Raw genomic sequence first — 21015 nt, 5'->3', positions numbered from 1 at the left:
GTTCCGTTCCTTAGCCCATTTATTGACTGGTGATTTGTTTTTGTGGTGCTGAGTGTTTGAGTTCTTCATCTGTCCTGGTGATTGATGCTCTATCTGAGGTGCAGGCGGCAGCGATTTTCATCCGTTCTGTAGGCTCTCTGTGATCTTGATTGTTTCCTTTGCTGTGAAGAAGCTTTTTAGTTTGATACCATCCCCTTTTCCCATTTGTTGATTCTTTTTCTTTTCTTTTCTTTTTTTTTTTTAATCTAGTATCTGGGATTGAGCTCAGGGACACTGACCACTGAGCCACACCCCCAGCTCCATTTATATTTAATTTAGAGACAGGGTCTCACTGAGTTGCTTAATGCCTCATGTTTGCTGAGGCTGGCTCTGAACTCATGATCCTCCTGCCTCAGTGTCCCAAGCTGCTGGGATTACAGGTGTGCGCCATTGTGCCTGGTTCCATTCCCTGATTCTTGATTCCGCCTCTTGTGCTTTAGGAGTCTTGTTGAGGAATCCAGTTCCTGAGCTGCTGGGATGGAGACTGGGCTGCCTCTTCCCCTAGCAGGCGTGGGCTCTCCAGTCTAGCCTCTGTGTTCCATCCTCTTGCCCTGAGTGTCGTGCGGGGTGCGAGGCGTCCATTTCGTTGTGGATTTCCAGTTTTCCCAGCACCTACTCCCCGTGAACAGGCCGTCTTCTCCTGTTTTCGTGGCGCCCTGTCTAGCGTGAGGTCGCCGTGTGTGGGTCTGTCTGTGTCTTCCGTTTGGTCCCACTGGTCTTCATGTCTGGGAGGTAGTCAGGCTGTACTGTGGTGCCTCCTCCACTTTCCTTAGCTAAGGATTGCTTTGGCTATTCTGGCCTCTTATTTTTCCCAGTGAATTTCATAACTGCTTTATCTTTTCTTATGAAGACTGTTTTTGGAATTTCAACAGGAATTGCATTAAATCTGTATGGTGCGTTTGGTCGTATGGCCATTTTGACAATATCAGTTCTGCCTTACCAAGAACATGGGAGGTCTTCGGTTTTCTGAGGTCTTCCTCGGAGTCTTCCTTCAGACTTCTGTAGTTTTCACTGTAGAGGTCTTTCACCTCTTCTGTTAGGTTGATTCCCAAGTTTGTTTTTTTTGAGGCTCTTGTGAATCGATGGATCCTGATTTCTCTTTGAGTTGATTCATCACTGACGTACACGAACACAGTTGGTTTAAGACGTCATGTTTATGCCGATATCCTGAGGGCTTTTGGAGGCTGGGTGTGCGTGTGGGTAGACCTGGTGTGACTGTGTGACCAGGATGCGTGTTTGTACCACGGCCTCCTGAGCCCGCCACGTTCCTGTCCTCTGCTGGCTGGTGGTCTCTGGTGCTCTCCAGGGCTCCCCTTGGCTCCCCACTGCTGCAGTGGCACATTCCCGCTGCCCTTCTCCCTGGCCTCCAGGCCAAGGAGCCACCTGCCCTCCGCCTGGACTGCCACGTTGCACTTGGTGTGTTCTGGGGCGGGGGCTTGGCCTTTCCACTCCGTCAGTGAGGTCACCCCTCCCTCACTTCAGGCATACAGTTCGAGGTGAAACGGGTCGAGCTCCAGGGCTCTGCAACCCTCTTCTGTTGCTGGCTGGTGAAGGACCTCCTGCAGAGCCACAGGGACGCGGCCACCAGGACCCGCCTGCTCATGGCCAGCCTGCCCAGCTCCACCCACTCCATGACCGAGCTCCCCGGACCCAGCCTCGGGGAGGTTGGTGTCTCAGCTGGCTGGGGCCTCCTGTCGGTGTTGTTTCCTGGGGTGGCCGCGGGGTCTCTGGTCTTCTGCCTTCTCGTGCCCTATGTGCGGAGCAGATGCAGGCTTAGGTCTCCCTGTGCTCGTGTGTACGGGGCTGGAGGGGACTCCACAGGCTGCCCAGCTGCCTGGAGACGGCAGGCTTGTGGGGTCGCCGCCGTGCTCTGTGTGATGGCAGGTCCTCCCTCTCAACTCCCTTTGTTTTGGCAGGTGCTCAGAGCCAAGCCCTGGTTCGAGGAGACCCCCACGCCTGTGGAGCTGGCGGAGCTGGCGGCCTGCGAGGGGGCGTATTCCCACAAGTACAGCACCCTCAGCCCCCTCGGCAGCGGGGCCTTTGGGTTCGTCTGGACCGCGGTGGACAAGGAGCGGAACCAGGAGGTGTGCTGGCTCTCCATCTGGCTCGGGGGCTCTCCAGGCCTCGCCCTCAGGACGCAGCCTGGCGTGTGGGGTTTCTGGGCCTGAGGAGGGCGAGCCCGGCCAGCAGTCTTGCTGCGTGCTCTTCACCCTGGGGATTGCCTGTGGAGGGCTGTGCCTCCTCCCTGTGTGCTGAGGCCATGTCTGCTCCCCCAGCCCTACTCTCAGCATGGGGTCGCTCTCCTGCCCACATGCCTGCTTTTGAACCAGACTTGTACCTGGAGAATTCCCCTGTGTTACTGAGCAGGCCAGAAAGTGGACTTGAGCTCATCTAGAGCATGGTCCCTGGCATGGCCATTCTGACCAAAGGACAGGACTTGCCCACAGCACAGAGCCATGTCCTGGCCATGGATCCCTGGCCGTGTCCTGCCGTGCCTGCAGCCCTACCCGCCTGGACAGTATGTACTCTTGGGGTGCTGGGCACCTTGCATGTGCTTATTTGCCATCTGCTTATTTTCTTTGGTGAAGTGTCTTTGTCTTCTGCCAACTTTTAAAAAATTGGTTTGTTTTTCCTGTTGGGTTTTTTGTTGTTGTTCTGGGGATTGAACCCAGGGGCACTTGACCAGCGAGCCACACCCCAGTGGGGATTGAGCCAGCTACACCCCAGCCCTTCCCATTGTTTATTTTGAGACAGGGCCTCCCTCAGTTGTCCAGGCTGGCCAGACACTTGCAGTCCTCCTGCCGCACCTCCTGAGCCCTGGGGTCCCGGGTGTGGCCCTGTGCCTGGCTCCTGCGGACCTTGAGACATGGTGGTGTTTGCTGGTCAGCCCCTCGTCAGGTCCTGCTGTGCAGATGTGCTCTGCGGCTGGAGGCCTGTCTTCGCGCCCTCGACGTGCCCTCGAGGTTCTGAGTTTGATAAAGCCCAGTTTGTCTGTTTCCTCTCATGGACCATGTGCTCCATGTCCTGTGTGACCCAAGGTCATAAAGGCTTCCTCGTTTGTGTTTCCAGCTTCACATTTGGCCCTGTGATGTAGTTGGAGTGAGTTTGCATTTGGCACAAAACATGCTGGAGGTTTATTTTGCATGTGCATGTGTCCATTGTCAAGGGCTGTCCTTTCTTCATCGGTCATCTGAGAACTTTGTCAGGCTTCGTGGACAATGCGTGTGTGGGTTCAGTGGACCCCATGGACTGTGGGTGTGTCCTGAATCAAGCCTCCAACATGAACATCGACTGCTCCACATTCCTCTCCAGCCGGCTTTGTCTGTGTGCCCACCTTTCCATATGTTGGGTTTTTTATTCACTTATAGGTATCTTCTCCTTCCCTCTGTTACTTGGAAATGTGCTGTTTGATTTCCACGTGTTTGGGAGCTGTTCAGATCTCTTTCTAGCTCAGCACACACACTTCCCAAGCACGTGCTTTGTGTCATGTTCCAGAACGTGGACCTTGGCAGGTCCTGTGTGGTGAACAGCTGTGGCCTGGCTGTTAGTAGACACACGGTTCCAGTTCCTGTGCTGTAGATCCAGGGCAGATCCAGGGGGGTGATTCTCCGTTACGTGGTGACTAGTGCTGAGCGCTCTGAGGCACTGCCAGCTATTTCCGTCCCAGAAGAGCTGCATGCCTCATGTTCCTGCCAACATGGATGGGCTGATGTCCCCATGTCCCTGCCAGCTCTTCCTGCTGTGGGTGCGTGGTACCGCCGGGCAGCCAGGCTGTCATTCTCTGATGGCCTGTGATGTTGAGCTTCTTTTCATGTTCTTTTTTTTAAATCTATATTTTTTAGCTGTTGATGGACCTTTATTTTACTCATTTATGCACATGCAGTGCTGAGGATGGAACCCAGCGCCTCACACCTGCCAGGCGAGCGCTCTACCACCGAGCCACAGCCCAGCCTCTCTTCCCACCTCTTACTGGCCGTTTGTATCTTCCTTGGAGAAACGTCTGTTCACGTCCTTTGCTCATTTTAATTGGGTCGTCTTTCAACCTGCAACTCTTCCCTCCTGTTCTGTGGGCTGCCTTTTCGTCTTCTTGATGGCATTGCTTGAAGTGCAGACATGTCAAGCCTGGTGAGTTCGTGTGATCTGCTTTTTCCCTGGTGGCTTGTGCTTCTGGCGCCACATCTGAGGGGCTCTGCCTAGCTCAAGGCCAAAAAGATGGAGCTCTGTTTCCTTCTAGGAAAGCTTTGACGTTTGTGTCTTCAGTCTACTTTGAGGTTGATCTTTGTGCGTGGAATGAGTGTGGGACCTGCCTTTTCTGTGCATTTCTGCCTGGTCCCTGCTCCACAGGGGCCACGCTGTCCGCAGGCAGCGCCTGCTCAGGACCCTGCTCCAGCTTCTCTAGCTCTTCCCTGCTTCTTGTCTTCTGGGCCCTTCTCGTTCCCTGGTGCACCCAGGGCTTCACTTACTCTGCAGTGGACAGTTGACTTCGTGGGGTGGGGCAGTTTGCCTCACTGACCATAGAGAAGGCCTGGCTGTGGTCCTCACCCCCAGGTTGCTCCTTCTTCTGTAAGCTTGGCACTCACGAGCAGCCAGTGTTTTGTTGAGTGACAGGATCATCTTGTGCAACTTGCAGTTTTTCTTTATGGATGAGATCTTTCTCCTGTGACACGTAGAAGCTGACGGCCACTTAGTGTGGCAACACAGCACACTTGCCTCCGTCTGTCTGGCTTGTATGTCGAGGTGTATCTGAGGATGGGATTTTCCTCATTTTCTCTTCTTCCTCGGCTTGCCATCTCATTCTCGCCAGGACACAGAACTCTGAGGAATGAGGCTGCGTGGGGTGGTCTGGGTGGCACCTGCCCAGGTCTCCATGGCGTCTCTTCTCAGGCACCAGCCATGGCTGTGCTTCCTGGGTCCCCTTCACTCCCGTCCATGCATGGGGCAAGACAGGCAGGGATTTCCCAGCATCTGGTCAACTGCTGACCACCTGCTTCCTCCTGCTGTGGGGCTTGGGGTTTGCTTGCGGGAGGAAAACGCTGCTGCTCTGCTGCCGTCAGCACATCACGTCACACAGCACGTCAGCACAGAGGGCCGTCAGTCACATCCTCGCTGTTTCCCCACAGGTGGTGGTGAAGTTTATTAAGAAGGAGAAGGTTTTGGAAGACTGTTGGGTGGAGGATCCCAAACTTGGAAAAGTCACCCTGGAGATTGCGATTCTCTCCAGGGTGGAGCACGCCAATATCATCAAGGTGAGCAGCGCACCCTGACATTGCTCCTGTAGCATCTCCGTGACCTGGTGGTCACGGGTTCTGGCAGAGCTTCATTTGGCTTTGCTTTTTCCTAGGTGCTGGATGTATTTGAAAACCAGGGATTCTTCCAGCTGGTGATGGAAAAGCATGGCTCTGGTCTGGACCTCTTTGCTTTCATCGACCGTCATCCTGCCCTGGATGAGCCCCTGGCAAGCTACATCTTCCGACAGGTGAGAGGCACCAGGGTTGCGTGGGCTGGATGGACGCTGTTGTTGGATCTGGTGACCAAGGTCACTGACTGGACTCAGTGCTCTCTGAGCTGGACTTAGCCTTCAGCTTTGGGATATTTCTGGAGTAAGATATATACTTTGAGAAGAGGATTTTGTGTTTGAAGTAGAGAAAGTGAGAGAAGAGGCCAGAGAGCAACCTGGAGTGATCAGAGAGGGGTGCTTAGTGACCAGGCTTCATTTATATACACATATAGTGTCCACAGAGATCAGATATTAACCAACCAGGCTGTCATGCAGTCTGAGCCTGGTGATTGAGCTCTGAAGTCCTATCTGTGCAGGCCATGAGACCTCAGGGAAGTCATTATGGCAGTCTTCTGATAGATACCCTGGGAGTCACTGTGTCACCTGCAGGACAGGCTGTCAGTCCCAGAGTGTCCCAGGAGCACAGGTAGAGGCACAGAGCCACTGACAGACAGGCTGTCAGTCCCAGAGTGTCCCAGGTAGCACATGCTCACATGGAAAGTGCCTGGGTTTCTGGCCAACAGAGATGAGATCCTGGTATCTTATTTTGCACAGTATCTTGCTCCTGTTTTGTATTGAACTGTGTGTCTGTCCCTGTCCACTTGTCGTTTCGATGGATGGGGACTGATCTGCAGAGTGGCAGGAGGGCCGGGACTCCACTGCTGGGTGTTGAGAAGGGGTCGTTTCCCCCTGGCTGCTCCCAGCTCCCTGGCGAGGCGGAAGCCAGCACTCTGTTAACTCGTTTCCTGGGGGTGACTGGAAGTTGCCGGGTGTCCACAGCTGCTTTTTGGGCACCTGCCTGTGGGCTTCAGGTGCCTGGCTTTGCCCTTCCCATGCTGGGGTGCTGCTCGCTTGCCCAGCCAGTGCCAGGGCGTGTTCTGAGGCCCCTGTCCCCTGGAGCACTGGTGTGGGCTGGCCTTGGGAGCCAGCCTCCACAGTGGTGCTGCACAGCTGCTGATCTGGGGACTGATGACACAAATGACCATTGTGTTTCATATTTTTAAATTTTTGCAAAAGTTTCTGTGACCCTTTTAAATCACGTACATATATGTGTTATCACGTGTAACTATAGATCCACAGTTTGATGTAAACATGCTTTCGTACACAAATAGTGCCAATCACCAGCACATGGCCTCAGCTCCACATCCGTAAGGCCTGGCGTGCGAGGGGGGCTGGAACCTGTGAGCTGCTCTCGAGTTCAGGAAGCAGCCTGTGCGGGCTGGGCACAGAAGAGGCTGCAGGAAGGTTGGCTTCTCATCGCTGCTTGGCGCTAGTTAATAAGTCTCAGTGAGATGTCGTGTGTTCTAATGAAAACATGGCTTCTGTCTCTTGACTGGGTGCTGACTGATCTGAATGTACAGTGTATGTATGCATGTCTGTTTGTGTTCATGTCTACATGCGTGCACATGTGTGCACGTAAACGTGTGTAGGTGTGCAGGTATGTACTATTATGTACGTATATATGTATGTTTTTATTTATCAAATGTGAGCTACTTGACTTAGTGGCCCTGCCATAGCTTGCTTCTGATTCAGAGTTTGGAATGATTGACTGCCTCCTGAGATTGCTGAGTTGATTGGTCCGTTGTTGTGTACGCTGTGATGCAGTCAGACATGCCAGGGGTCTTCCCAGGGTCCGTGGAAAGGCGTCAGGTGCAGAGGGGCCGTGGTGGGTCCCCGACTTGCAGAGAGGAGCCTGTTCCCAGTGGAGCTACACATTGCAGATGGTCCAGGTTCTGCTCCCTGGGGAACATGGTGGACGCGAAGAGCTGGGCAGGTGGCTTTCTCCCCTGTGAGCTGCTAGCGGGCACTTGCTGTTGCACACTAGCTGTGCCATTGCTGTGTGTTCTTGGTGTCTGTTTTCCTCTGGAGCTGGTTGTGGCTCCTCCCATTGGTGCCAAATCAGCTCTCCAGCCTCCAGCAGGATGCACTGGCAAACGTGTTTTGTTGGTGTTTTTCTTGCTAGCATTTAATTTAAATGCGTGTGTCACTTGAACTGCATTTTAAACAGTTCCCTTTGGCCTGATTCCAGTTGGTGTCAGCGGTGGGTTACCTGCGCTCAAAGGGCATTGTGCATCGGGACATCAAGGACGAGAACATTGTGATCGCGGAGGACTTCACCATCAAGCTGATAGACTTTGGGTCCGCCGCCTACTTGGAAAGGGGCAAGCTGTTCTACACCTTCTGCGGGACGATCGAGTACTGCGCCCCTGAGGTTCTCATGGGAAACCCGTATGTACCACCTGCCTCCTTCATTCCGCTCCTGCCTTTTCCACTGGGCCTCACCAGTCGTGTGACTGTAAGGGAAATGGTTTTGGTCTGTGGCTCCTTGTGACAGGGTGCTGAGTGATACAGGGTCATGTTCCAGAGGGTAAGTGAGCAAACAGGTAAAGTGAGACTGGCCAGAGGGTGCAGGGCAGTGGACACGGGTTCATTCTACTGTTTTGGTTTCTCAATTTTTGTTTTTCTTGAGTTTGATAATGGAAAATTAGGGAAATATAGAAAGTAAAGATGAGGGTCCCCCAAAATGGGACTTGCTGGGAAGAGTGATGCACACCTGTCATCCCAGCAACTTGGGAGGCTGAGGTAGGGGAATCACAAGTTTGAGGCCAGCCTCAGTAACATAGTGAGACCCCATCTCAGAATAAAATTTAATAAAGGATTGGGGGTATGACTCAGTAGTAGAGCACCCCTCGTTTCAATTCCCGGTACCAACAACAACAAAACCCTACAAATATAAGAGATAGGATTCTGTGTAAAGTGAAGACTCTTAGCTAGGTCTATCTTGATGACAGGAATAATAATCTACTTCAGTAAAGTCTTGTTGGGCTGGCCATATGAGAAATCAAGCAGTGGCAGGAGGAGAAGCTCAAGGACTCATGGGGAAGATGGACTCTTGGGGAGGCTCAGTCCCTGAGAGAGCCCTGTATCCAGACTGCTCGGCTGCACTCAGCCTGGGGTCTGGCTGAGTCCCGCTGCTCCTGCCGGGATAGGAAGTGGGCCCTGGGGGCAAGATGAGTCTGCGTCTCCTCAGGTCAGGGAGCCTGGAGCTGCAGGGCTGACCCTTGCAGCGGCCTGGCCTGGCGTGGGTTCTGAGTGGAATCTGCTGATGGTTTCTCCTCTGTGCATGGTCCTTGCCATCTCTTGCTTGCACAGATGGAGTGTCTCCACATACAAAGTACGTTATCAAGTCACGTTCAGACATGTTTGTATCAAGAGAAACGGCAGCTAGGTGTGCCTCTGGAGGAGTGGGTAACCGTCCATGTCTCCACCTGTGTGGTCCTGCGAGCAGCGTGCGGGGTCACCCAGGTGGACTTGTGTGGAGCTGGGCTTGGCCCTTGACCTGAGCTCAGAGCCTTGGATGGTAGCCACCTCTGTGCCGTGCACTCCTCGGGCTCCCACGAGGCCCAGGGCAGAGACTTTCAGGTCTTGACTCCAGAGCTGCAGGTGCAGCTCCAGCTGCGCGTGGCTGTCCCCCAAGCTCGGCAGCCTTGGCCTGCTCTGGCCCTTCCTGGGCCCGTCTGGCTGGTGCGCAGTGACTGGATGTCCTGCCCCAGCAGCATGGGCGTCTGCTGGCCCTCCTGTGTGCCAAGAGCCTCTCAATGAGTGTCGGGGGTCGAGGAAGCACCTGGGCTCTGGTTCAGGTTGAGATGGTCACCCTGCACCTGTGCGTGCCGGGGAGGTTGCCCGACCCCATGTTGGAGGGTGACTGCGTGTCTGTAGTCTGTGGCCAGGACAAGAGCTGCCTGGCTGGTCCTGCCCCCATGCCCAGGAGCTCCATGAGCGGTGTGGGTTCCAGGCTGGGCTGCAGCTCCTGTTGTTCAGTGACCTTCTGCCAGGCTGACCAGCTACGGCCTGGCGGAGCCCCAAGCGTGCTCTCACTACTTCTGGAGCCCCGTCCTGCCTTGCTCTTCTCATGCCCCTGCCTCCTGTTAGCTGTGCGGGTGACCATTCTGCACCTGGCCTCTGGGTCAACCCTAGCTGTGTCCCCTTGCCCATCCATCCTTGTCCGTCGTCCCAAGAAGAGGCTGTCTGAGCTGTGGTCAACAGCTTGGTCAACAGCTTCTTCCTTACTGGGCGTGCTGTGGCCCTTGGCCATATCCAGTCTGACTTTTATAAGTTTTTTTATTATGGTGACACACATGACATGGAATTTGCCACCTCAGCCGTCTGAAGGCTGCACTTAGCAGCAGTGAGCACATTCCTGCTGTCCCATACCCTCTGCCGTCACCACCAGACACCAGCACCCTGCGACCCTCTGCAGCCCCTGGTATCTGCTGTCCTGCCTTCTGTCTCTGTGGACCTGGTTCCTCTGGGTACTGGACCGCACATGAGCAGAATCCTGCAGGCTTTGTCCTGCTGCTGGCTCCTCTCACTCAGCATCATGTCCTCAAGCTTCCGCATGTGGCAGCCAGGGCACAGTCTCCCTTTTGTGGGCACACAGTGGTACCTGCTGTAGGCAGGGCATTGTGTTTGCTGGCTGCTGGTGGACACTTGCTGCTACCACCTTTTGGCTACTCTGAACAGTGCTGCTATAAACATGGGTGTGCGAGTAGCTCCTTCCACTTGCTTTGTAAATAAAGTTTTATTAGAATACAGCCATGGGCACTTGCTTATGCATCCTCTGTGGCTGCTCTTATGCCATCAGAGTAGAGGTGAGTAGCTGAGCAGAGACCACTTGCCTGCAAGCCTAGAACATGTATCATTTGGCCTTCATAGAACACGTTGGCCAGTCCCAGTTCTACTCTTCCCAAAATCCTTGAGATCTCTGTCATGAAATGATGCAAAAAAACTGTCTGCTTTGATCGTGCTACCCTGGCTCTGGCAGCTGCCTCTGTCTCTCGCCTCTGTGGCTGGCCTCTGCCGCCCTCTCTGTATTTCTGCCTCCTGATGGCCCAGGCTCCTGTGGTCCCTGGATACCGAGGTTCTGTCTTGGGCCCCTCTTGTGCTGTGGCTGCTCGGGGTCCGTGTCTGATGGTGGCTCTGGTGGGTCTGCTGCTTCCCAGCTGGCACCTGGTCCAGACTGCTCTGAGCTCCATGCCTCAACACTCAGGGCCCTGGGCAGCGTGGAACAGTACAGGGCAGTGCAGGCCTGCTTGGCAGCTGCTCCACCTCACCAAGCCCCATGCTCTCAGATGTGGAATGAGGACAATATTCCTCTAGCCAGGCAGCTGGAGGGTTGGGGTTAAATCACCTGGAGGGCCTGGTATGGTTGGCAGTGTGGATGAGGGTATGTGATAATAGGAAATGACAGTGCCCTGTCCTCTCCCCAGTCCTCCTCTTCCATTTCCTGTCCAGCTGTCCACTACCTGCTCTGTCCACTGTCCTGTGTTCCTCACTGCTCTGAGCCTGACCTTGTACATCCCTCTCCTGTCCTCACATGGTCTTTCTACAAAGCACGCCACTGTTCTGACACCCCTGGTAAGGCCCCTCCTGTCCTCCCCACCTCCTCCAGGAGGCTCTCCCCAAGACCTGTGGTCCCGAGTGCAGAGGCTCCGAGGACACCAGTCCCCTGGAAGCAGCAGGTGGTAGCAGAGGCCCAGCACTCCCTGTGGGCAGGCTGGGCAAGCTGGGCCACGAAGCCCTGAGAGCTCTCTCCTTCCTACAGCTATAGAGGGCCGGAGCTGGAGATGTGGTCTCTGGGGGTCACGCTGTACACACTGATCTTCGAGGAGAATCCCTTCTGTGAAGTGGAGGAGACCATGGAAGCAGCCATACACCCCCCACGCCCTGTGTCTCAGGGTGAGCATGAGCCACGGGTGGTGAAGAGATGTCACTGTCCTGAGACCCCAAGAGTTCTCATTTCTGTCTCTTTTCACACCAGTGATCTCGTTTACCTTGTTTTATTTCCTGTGCTTTGGTCTGAACATAAGAATAATTTGAGCTGGGCATGGTGGCACACACCTGGCTGAGGCAGGATCCCAAGTTGCCCCAGCCTGGGCAACTTTGTGAGACCGTGTGTTGAAATAAAAAAATAAAGAAGCCTGGGATGTAGCTCTGGTGGAGCACACACCTCGCACACACAAGACCTTAGGCCCAGTGCCCAGTGCTGCACTCAGGCACACAAGTGAATGATTCGAATATGACCTAAAAGCCTCTTGATGATTTAGTTTTTATGAGTATCTCCTGGGTGCTAGAGACCCTTTGTCAGCGGCAGACTTCACAGTCGTCTCCTTTCTGGGTAGCACCTGGAAGGTCAAGCACATCTGTCAGAAACTGAGGGCGAGTGTGGGTGTGGGAAGGACTAGACCCACAGCTCACACCGGCCTCCCCACCCGGGAGCAGGGGCTCAGCAACTCAGGCTGCATGGTGGTCTGCATCTGGGGTGAGGACCAGTGGCGAGAGAGATGTGGAGTCCGTGGCTAGAAAGGCTTCCCAGCTGGAGTGGGTGGCTCGGGAGCCCACACCAGGAGGGCCCCAGGAACTGGCCAGGTGTTGACACCAGGTTCCTAGTCCGTTTGTTGGAATCTGTGAGACAGCAAGCGTCCTCATGCCGACATCTGCACCCGGGTTCTTTTTGGTTGGAAACTGCTGTCTACGTTAGCTTGGGCTGTGGGAAGCACTGCAGTGGAACCCTTGAACAGGACGCTCCTTACAGTTTGGGAGCTGGAAATCCGAGGACAGGGTGCCCAGGTTCCGTTCTTGACGGGAGCTCTTCCTGGCCTGTGGGCGACACCTTGCCGTCCTCTGGAGAGGAGCCTAGTCCTGTCCCCCTCCTGGGGTCACTCACCCTCTCCCTCATGGCCTCATCGACCCTAGCAGCCCCTGGTGATCCCTTCCCTGATGTCACACTGGGCTAGGGCTTCAGGGTGCAGTTTTGGGGACACACCAGCTAGGGGATCCTAAGGAGCATCTTCAGAGCTGTGCTGAGGTCACAGCTCTGGTCTGCTCCAGCCAGGCAGGTTTTCCTGCACGCTCCCGAGCTTCACAGGGCGGCTTCCCTGGGGACAGTGAGGCACCCACACTGTTGGAGGAAATGGAACCCAAATCTAAACCCACAGCTGCAGCTTCTCAGAGCCCATGCTGCTTCTCATGGCAGGTCTGGGGTGCCCCTGCCGGCTGCCTCTCCCCCAGCCTGTTCTGTTTGCCCTGAGTGCTCGGGCATGGCTGAGCCCAACAGCAGGCCAGCTGGGAAGCTCTGGGCCTCTGGGTCTGAGTGAGTTGGGTCTCAAGCTCCAGGTGTTCGTTTCAGAGGTGTCTGTCTCCCCGTGAGACCCTTCCTGGGCATGCCAGGCCCAGCCTGAGCCCCAGGCCGCCTCTTGCCTCCTGCCTGTCAGGGCAGAGCACCCACACCCATGGTCTGAAATGTGCTCTGCTTGGCCCAGCCTGGACCCACCTGTTTCTCATCCCCAGCACTCACGAGTCTCGTGTCGGGGCTGTTGCAGCCTGCCCCTGAGCAGCGTACCACTCTGGAGAAGCTGGTGACAGATCCGTGGGTGACACAGCCTGTGGCGCTGGCTGCCTACACCTGGGAAGAGGTGTGTCGACTAAGCCAGCCAGGTGAGAGCGCTTGCCACCCCTCCCTCCCTCCCTGTGGCCTTGCTTGGCCTGGGGAGGTGCCCAGGCCATCTTCCCAGGGGAGGGTCCCCCTCCATGCTGTCCTGGACATATATGTCAGGTCCTGCAGCTGGCCTGTGAGACAGGGCTGGATTATGCCAGAGACCACTGGATGTCCCCAGGGTTCAGGGCTTGGCTGTGGCCCTGAGGGAGAGCAAGTGCCAGGGGAGTCCTTGGAAGGAGCAGTGGGTGCCAGGGGCTTGAGCAGTGCAGCTGGTGGTGGCTGCACCCTGGGGGCCCTGGTGAGGGCCGGTCTCGAGATGATGCTCTGGCACAAGCCAGGACCACTGCTCAGAGCAGGTGGACCAAGTTGGCACTGATGGCTCTGGGCTTAGGGTTCCCTAGCACCTTGGCATGGTCTGTAGTTCAGAACACTGCGAGTGGGGTTTCTGAAGTCCCCCTCCCACTCCTTTGTTCCCTGAACTCGCAGTGAGAAACAGTATTTCAGAATTTTCTGTTACCAGGCATGGTGGTGCATGCCTGTAATCCCAGTGACTTGGGAGGCTGAGGCAGGAGGATGGTAAGTTCAAAACCAGCCTCAGCACCTTAGCAAGGCCCCAAAAAACTTATCAAGACTCTGTCTCTACATAAAATAGTCCAAAAAAAAAAAAAAAAAAAAAGACTGGGGATGTGGCTTAGTTTTTAAGTGTCCCTGGATTCAGTCCCCAGTACCCCTACCTCCCCAAAATAAAATCTCCAGTTGTTAGCACGGGACACAGAATCTTCTCCTCCCATCAGAGAGCAGCCTCCTGACCACTGCAAGTTTGGAGCGAGGCAGCAGGAGCTGAGTGAAGCACCTCGGGCTCGGGGGCTCTGCAGCCTTCCTGCCCCCGGGGAGGCCCCAGTGGCCAGTGCTGCTTGTGTCCTGAGGACCCCTCCCCGCCAGTTGGCTGAACACATACTTCCTGCTGCTTTTCTTCACTCAGTTTGGAGAATCGTTCCAATTTCAGGTCCCGTCTACTTAAAGAAAGTGAATTCCCAAGAATTGGGCCCAATTTACCTTCTGAAAACTCATGTGCAGCTTTGACCAGGGCCACACAGAAGCTGGTGCACCTCTTCCTAGGGTTATGAAGTAGACTTGGATTCGTATTCAGTTACTTTATTAAAGGCCTTTTAGTTTGTGAGCTTATAAAAGGAAGAGTGTTTTGATTATTTTGTGTGCGTGTTTGTATAAAAATATATATTTTTTGTTCTGACTTGGTATGTGCTCATCTGATATTGATGTGTGCAGTCTGTAGAATTGGTTAGCAAGTGACCAGATTATTTCATTAATCTATTTCCTTGAACATTTTCCAATTAAAGCCACCTGGGTGAATAAATGGTCACCCTGACTGGTACTCTATGAACTCTTCCACCATACCTGGTATGAGAAGTATTTGGCTTGTTTTTCTGTTTATGCACTGCTGGCTGCAGCTGAAGAGAAGTCTGGTCGCTGTCAGTTTGGGGGACTGCTGCACAGGCTGCTGGAAACAGCCCTGGGCTCTGAGCTTGTTTCCTCTCAGAAGGCTGGGAAGGTGTAGTGTTCTCAGACACATCCTTTCTTCAAGCACTGCTCAGCAGGGCTAGGTCTGCCAGCTGCCTGGACTCCCAAGGAGATTGCTGTCAACCCAGGGTAGCCTGACGACACTCCCCAGATGTCCTACAGCTGGCCCAGCCCCACCTCTGTGTCTTTGTGAGTCTCCAGGCCCAGCTACCAGAAGTTAGTGACATTTTTTGCTCCAGATTTAAAATGAGATTTCTGATAATCTAAGAACTGTTTTCAAGAATGAAACAAATGTTTTCCCTTGTGTTTATGATGGTAATAAAGCACAAGATATTACAGAATGCCTTTTTACACGAAAAAGCAATTAAAGCTCACCTGGCTAAATGGCAGTAGGCGGTCTGAGGCTTTGCAGGTGGTCTTTGTAGAAAGAACCTGGAGAGAGGAGTTCTTAGGCTAGATTGTTCCTCTGCATGTTTCAAGTATAGTTCAAGAAAGTAAAGTTTCACAGAACGCTGAAGATGCTGCCCCTTTTCACGGTCGCCCCTGCAGCCAGCCATCACTGTAGAGTGCTGATGTGCTCAGGTTCTTTGATTCCTCCCCCGGGGGTTTGGGGGCGCTCATGGGATTTCCTTTGGCTTTGGTTGTAAAAGCATTATCAATTTATTTTGGGGTGTTAACAGCCGAGCATTTCAAGAAAATTAGATTGACCAAAAAAAAAAAAAAAAAAAAAAAAAGACAAAAGCAACCAGTTCTTTTTTTTTTCTTTTGGTGCTGGGGATAGGACCCAGGGCCTCCCGCTTGCAAGGTAAGCACTCTACCAACTGAGCTATACCCCCAGCCCCCAACCAGTTCTTTAATTTTTCACAGCCTTCCTCTTCTGTCAAAAAATAATTTAAATACTTGAGCACCAGCTAGATGTCTGGCACAAACAGGTGTGCACGCAAGAATCAAATCCTTTTTGTCACTTGAGAAAACAAATGAGAGCACAGCTGAGAAAGCACATCTTTCTATTCCTCATCAAATGCTGAACTTGTCCCCCTCCCTGTGGATTGGGAACAACTCCTGCTGAGAATGGAGACTGAGGGCTGCATTCGACCTGACCGGCACCAAAGAGGCTGAAAAGGGAAACTGCCCCCGCTGCGGCCCAACACAGGCCAGCTCCGCCTAGGCCGGGCACCTCCCGCCGCGGCCTCACTCCCCTGCCTCTTCTCCTTTCGAAGTCCTGCCCCTCCAGGGATTTCGACGGTGGGCCTCTGGAGCAGGACATGTCTGTCTCCAAGGCTCTGCAGGCGCCCCGGTTCCCGCCGCCCTGGCTCCCAACCCTCCTGGAGTAGAGAGACCTGTGGCTCCGCCTGCGCCCGGTGGCGCTTCCGGCTCGCGCCCCGGCCCTGCGCCCCGCCGCCTGGCCGAGCGTTCCCGCGTGCCTGCCAGGCTCTCCTCCACGGAGCCCGGGCCGGAAGGCGCGCGCCCCGCGCTGGCGCTGCGGAGCGCGGCGGGGACGGACCGCGGGCCGGAAGTGAGGGAGCCCGAGGGCCGCGCTTCCGGCGCTGCGCACCGCCCTGGCGCGATGGCTGCGCTCGGCCGACAGGTGAGGGCTCGGCGGCTCCGCGGGCGACGCCGGGCAAGCCTTGGGACCGGGCGACGGGCCTCACGCGGAGGCGCGGGCCCGCGCCCAAGAGCTAAGCGGCGTGCGTAGGCTCGCGGCCGCTCGTGGGAGGAGCTGGGGCCCGTCTGCGGTCCGGCGCTTTCGGGCAGACGCGGCCTTCCCCACTCCCTCCCGGCCCCGGGTCGCAGCGCCACACCCACGGCGTCGCCCGCGCCGCACTCCACTGTGCGCCTGCAGAACTCGGCCCTCGGTGGGACTGGGGCTTGGCAGACTGCAGCCGAGGCACTGCCTTCCCTGGCTCAGAAAGCCTGTGGCTTCGTTATACCGGGGCACTGATCCTCCTTTGGGCCTTTGCCTTACAGGTCCTTGACTGGCAGCTCCTCGTCCGCCCCACCTGGGCCTGTCTGGCCAGGCGGACTTCTCATCCTCCGGAACAGAGGAGGACGACTGCTTCGTTGCGGAAACCGACTACCGCCTCTGGTGGGGCGAGCCTTGAGGCCTTCTCTGCTGGGCCCAGAGACCGTGTGCAGGACCCGCGGCGCAGGACAAGGCCTGTGCAGTGCCGCCCCGAGAAGCGGAGCACGCCTGTGGATAGTGGGTCGTTGGAGCTGGAAAAGGTCATCAGTTCCCTCCTGGACATGGGTTTCACCGATGCCCACCTTAAGGATCTGCTCGGGATACTGCCAGGCCCCAACCCTCAACAGTGGCTGGACATCGTTTCAGAATTGATACTACTGGGTCTGAATCCTGAGCCTGCGTGTGTGGTCTTGAAGAAGAGTCCCCAGTTACTGAAGCTGCCAGTCACACAAATGAAGAAGCGCTCCAGCTACCTGCGAAAGCTTGGCCTTGAGGAAGGTACAGGATGCAGATTTTATGTGTATGGGAGAGTCAGAATTGGGCAAGGAGTGGCCTAAGGTGACATGGCTTAGGAAGGTTTCTGAGGAGAGGTCAGTGTCCTAGAGGAGACTGTGTCTGAGGCCTCTGCAGGAGGAATGTGGGGAGATTAGGGGAGGAAGTGAGAACCCCAGGCCGTGGCAGGCCCTGTGTGGCATGTTCACCTAGGGTCTCTAGCCTCGAGGACAGTGGTGGCACATCTGCGTTCAGTAGGTCATTGTTGCTGTGTAGGGTGTGTGTGTATTTGGATGTGAAAGCCAACTTGACGTGGTCTTTGCTTCATGTGTTGTAGGGCTGGAGACACCATCCCTTACAAAGACTAAGATTGCTATGAAACCTGAGAGATGCTTCAGGTTCCTGGGAAGCTGGTGCAGTGCCTCCTCTCTAGCTGTCCTGCTCCTCTCACAGAGTTCACAACTCAGAGACCCTTGAAGTTCCTTGGGTCACTTTAAGAACCTTCTGCAGAAGGAGGGTGGACCCCAGCCACTTTGACTGGAGGTGTTCCACTGATTTCTTTTCACTGTGGGCTCTTCCTAGTAATTTTTTTTTGTAATTGAACAGAAAGATTTTGGGCCCATTATTGGTTAGGACTATATGGGCTTCTTTGTCTAGAAGATAAACAAAAAGGTAGTCTTGTGTACTTCTCTTAAAGATGGTCTCTGAAAGGGTAATGTTAAATCCTATATTTAACATGGTCTGTGCTATGGTTATTAATTAGCAACCCAGCATAGCTGTAAGAGATGAAGATAAAGCCTGGACTCTCAAATCCATTCCTCACAACTTCTAGTGAAACAATCATTAACTCAGCCATTTGGAAAATGGAAATTTTTAAAATAAGTGACTTTCAGTTTATAATTGTTAAATCTTGCCCAGTGTTTCCTGCAAAGACCATGTGCCCCAGTTTGCCTCGGATAGTCCCAATTTATACCAGCCACCACCCCCCCCCACCCCATCCTGGGTATCAAACCCAGGGGTGCTCTACCACTGAACCACATCCTCAGCTCTTTGAGACAGGACCTCACTAAGTTGCTGAGGCTAGTGCAGAACTTACCATCCTCTTGCCTCAGCCTCATGAGTTGCTGGGATGACAGGCGCCCTGTCCCGCCACACAAGTCATCTGAATGCAGTTACTGTCAAGGTCTTTTTCACTCACATGTGACCTGGTTTGGATAGAACACAGATCACCCTGGTGGTCAGGGCATCTGTTTGTGGTTGTGTGTTGGGAACATTTTTCTCGTGTTCTTAACGTCATTGTTACTGTTAAGGAAGCCTTTTTCATTGAAGTCCAACTCCTACATCTTGAGAGTGCTGGTGGACAGTGATTCACTGATGGTTCTTTTAAGAGGGAAACCCCGGTCTGCAGCCCTGCCCTAGGGAATCCACTTTCCCTTTTCACTGTCCTGTCTTCCTGGTGAAGCCATGTAAAATTCTTTTCTAGGTGAGGAGGGCAAGAAGAGACCTAGAACATGAAACTGGCACCTTCAGATAGGAAGCCAGAAAAAGGCAGGCAGGTGGGGTGGGCTGGTGAGTCTGGAACAGGAACTCACACTCTGTGGGGAGGACCCTCCTTTTTCTCATGCCGACCTCTGTCAAGGGTGCTAGTAGCTAGTCCTTGGGTTCTGGTATACCCTGAAGTTATCTGCCGTCCTTTTCACGTACTTCAGGGAAACTGAGGCGGGTGCTCCACCATTGCCCTGAGGTCTTCACCATGCATCAGCGGGACATTGATGACATTGTCAGGCTGCTCAAGGAGAAGTGCCTTTTCACAACTCAGCAGGTCACTGAGATTCTGCACAGATGTCCCGGTGTTCTTCGGGAGGACCCCAGGGAGTTGGAATACAAATTCCAGGTGAGCACAGCTGATAGTAGCCAGCAGGAAAGGCAGGAAGGGAAAGGGCTTCAGGTGAAGTGAGCTCAGCTCTGTGCACAGGGAGCTCTGGATGAATGAGATGCAGGCTTCCATACCTCCCTTGGCCACGAGAACATGGCTCTGGTTCTCTCATCCCCCACTCCAGATCAGACCTGCTCTATGCCTGCCATAGTGATGACCAACCAGGACTCCATTCTTGGTGTCTGAAATAGCTGTGAAATAGCTAAGACTGTCCTCTCCTTAGAATCTATTTTGCATGTTGATTTTGAAAAGATAATTGTGTTAATTGGCCTATTTTTGAGTAACAGTTATGACAACTGGGTCAAATTCCTGGGTGCTTTGAGTGTTGCCTGTTCTTTTCATACTCACGGTCCTCCATTTCTGTAGCTTCCTCCTGTGTCTATAAAGAACAGTCTGATCTCCCCACCTCACTTTCTGCTATACTTTTCTCAGTATTTGAATTTGAAAATGCTTTGAAAACCATCAGTTTCACACAAACATCAGTATCGCAATGAGTATTTTGTCATTATTAATCAGGCAGTTCTTTTTTAATGCTTTGGAGTGGGGTTTTAGAGCCTATGTGTGGAGTCCTCACTGAGTGTGTGTCCTCCAGTATGCGTACTTCAGGATGGGAGTCAAGCACCTGGACATAGTGAGGACTGACTTCCTTCAGTACTCAGTGAACAAGATCAAGCAGAGACACATCTACCTGGAGCGCCTAGGACGGTACCAAACCCCTGACAAGAAGGGACAGACACAAGTCACTAACCCTTTGCTTAAGGACATTCTCAGAGTGTCAGAAGCTGAGTTTTTGTCCAAAACAGCCTGTTCTTCTGCTGAAGAGTTTGAGGTTTTTAAAAAGCTCTTGGCTCGGGAGGAGGAGGAGGAGGAGGAAGAAGAAGAAGAAGAAGAGGAGCCTGAGAGCGCATCTGAGGACAAGGACTAGCAGTGGTGAGGAAGGATGGGGTGAAAGGGCCTGGGCATTTTGGGGGACTGCCACGCACGTTTTCCAGGCCTTCAGGAGCGTCACTTGGACTTTCTCAAGCATTTTCATTCTAACAGTCTTTTAATGAAAAAGTCATTGTGAACCACCCCAGATGTGGGCAGGTCAGACCAAGCAGGATGCTTTGGTGTTGTCTGTTGTCAGGTTTTGTGGGCATCCTAAATAAAAGGCAACTTTTAAAATCCAGGGAACTCATCACTTCCAAATTTGATTTGCTTTTTCCTGTCTTAAAATGCCAGTGCTAATTCTGTGACAGTGTGGAGGAGGGGGCCTTCTGGCTAAAGAGTCCCTTTGTCTTTCCTGTGCTGATCAAGATAAAATCATGGCTGTAGTACATCATAGCACTTTATTTTATGAAAAACAAGTAGCAGATCTCCATTAAAAACACTCTTTTTAATCCAGAACATCTTGTTGCTTCCCGGTTGCATTCAGTGTACAGCAGAGTGAAAGGCGGTGAGTGGGGTGTGTGCTGTGGCTGCACGTGGCTCCTCGGCCAGCAGAGCACCAGCACTTCTCTCTCAAGAGCCAGCCCTTCCGGCTCGGTCATGCTGGCTTTCCTGCCAGCTCCTGGCTGGCGGCCACTCCAGGCCTGGTGTCTCTGGCCCGCCTCAGGTGCTGCCAGAGCTCTGGAGGGGCTTGGGAGCAGGCTTGCACGGTCATCCCCCACTGGTGATGACAGGTTCCGGGGACCAGGGGAGAAGAGCACAGGCCCAGGTCTGCTCGTGGGTTTGCTCCAGGGGGCTCCTCAGATGCCCAAGGTGTGGACATCACCCTGGGGAGCTCAGGTGTGAGGAGCAGTGTGATGTGCTGGCAGTGGGGGTGGGCGGATTCAGGTCGAAGCCTGGCTTTGGCGGTGGGAGTGCTCAGAGGGGCCCAGAGGACTGGTGCCTCCCAGAAGGTTTCCTGTTGCCTTTCCTCAGGGGGAATGCATGGGATTGGTGCCACAGAGGGCACCTCAGCTCTGTTTGGTGGCATTTTAATAGTCGTGTGACACTCCTGATGCTTGGCCTCGTCTTCTCACGCATGTGAGAATCCTGCAAGGCCACAGTGCACAGCTGGGGTGACCTTG

General features: G+C 54.0%; 2 protein-coding genes across 13 annotated transcripts in view; both read left to right on the top strand.

Annotated features, from left to right (window-relative positions):
• Positions 1-16669, top strand: part of PASK (PAS domain containing serine/threonine kinase) — a 46871-nt gene extending 30202 nt beyond the window's left edge. For 7 of the 12 annotated variants that reach the window (XM_079133647.1, XM_079133654.1, XM_079133657.1 and 4 more), the window contains 8 exons: positions 1522-1703; positions 1956-2123; positions 5160-5285; positions 5381-5515; positions 7566-7765; positions 11142-11275; positions 12887-13033; positions 13521-13723. In XM_079133647.1, the coding sequence (XP_078989773.1) occupies positions 1522-1703; positions 1956-2123; positions 5160-5285; positions 5381-5515; positions 7566-7765; positions 11142-11275; positions 12887-13033; positions 13521-13576 (1148 nt within the window). In that variant the 3' untranslated portion in view covers positions 13577-13723. Of the gene's footprint in view, positions 1-1521; positions 1704-1955; positions 2124-5159; positions 5286-5380; positions 5516-5926; positions 7543-7565; positions 7766-11141; positions 11276-12886; positions 13034-13520; positions 13724-13828; positions 14243-16541 lie in introns of those variants that run through there. The other 5 variants (XM_079133651.1, XM_079133650.1, XM_079133653.1 and 2 more) reach the window with 4 other exon arrangements.
• On the top strand, positions 15983-20568 carry MTERF4 (mitochondrial transcription termination factor 4). Its single transcript, XM_079133682.1, has 4 exons — positions 15983-16161; positions 16542-17034; positions 18738-18922; positions 19557-20568. Exons 1-4 carry the CDS (start codon positions 16141-16143, stop codon positions 19887-19889), a joined length of 1032 nt encoding a protein of 343 aa, XP_078989808.1. The 5' UTR covers positions 15983-16140; the 3' UTR covers positions 19890-20568.
• The last annotated feature ends 447 nt before the right edge of the window (positions 20569-21015 follow it).

This window comes from Sciurus vulgaris (assembly GCF_902686455.1).
Source record: "Sciurus vulgaris genome assembly, chromosome: 3".
Taxonomy (NCBI): Eukaryota; Metazoa; Chordata; class Mammalia; order Rodentia; family Sciuridae; genus Sciurus; species Sciurus vulgaris.
The sequence above is the reverse complement of the archived record's forward strand: the minus strand, read 5'-3'. Positions and strand labels throughout refer to the sequence as shown.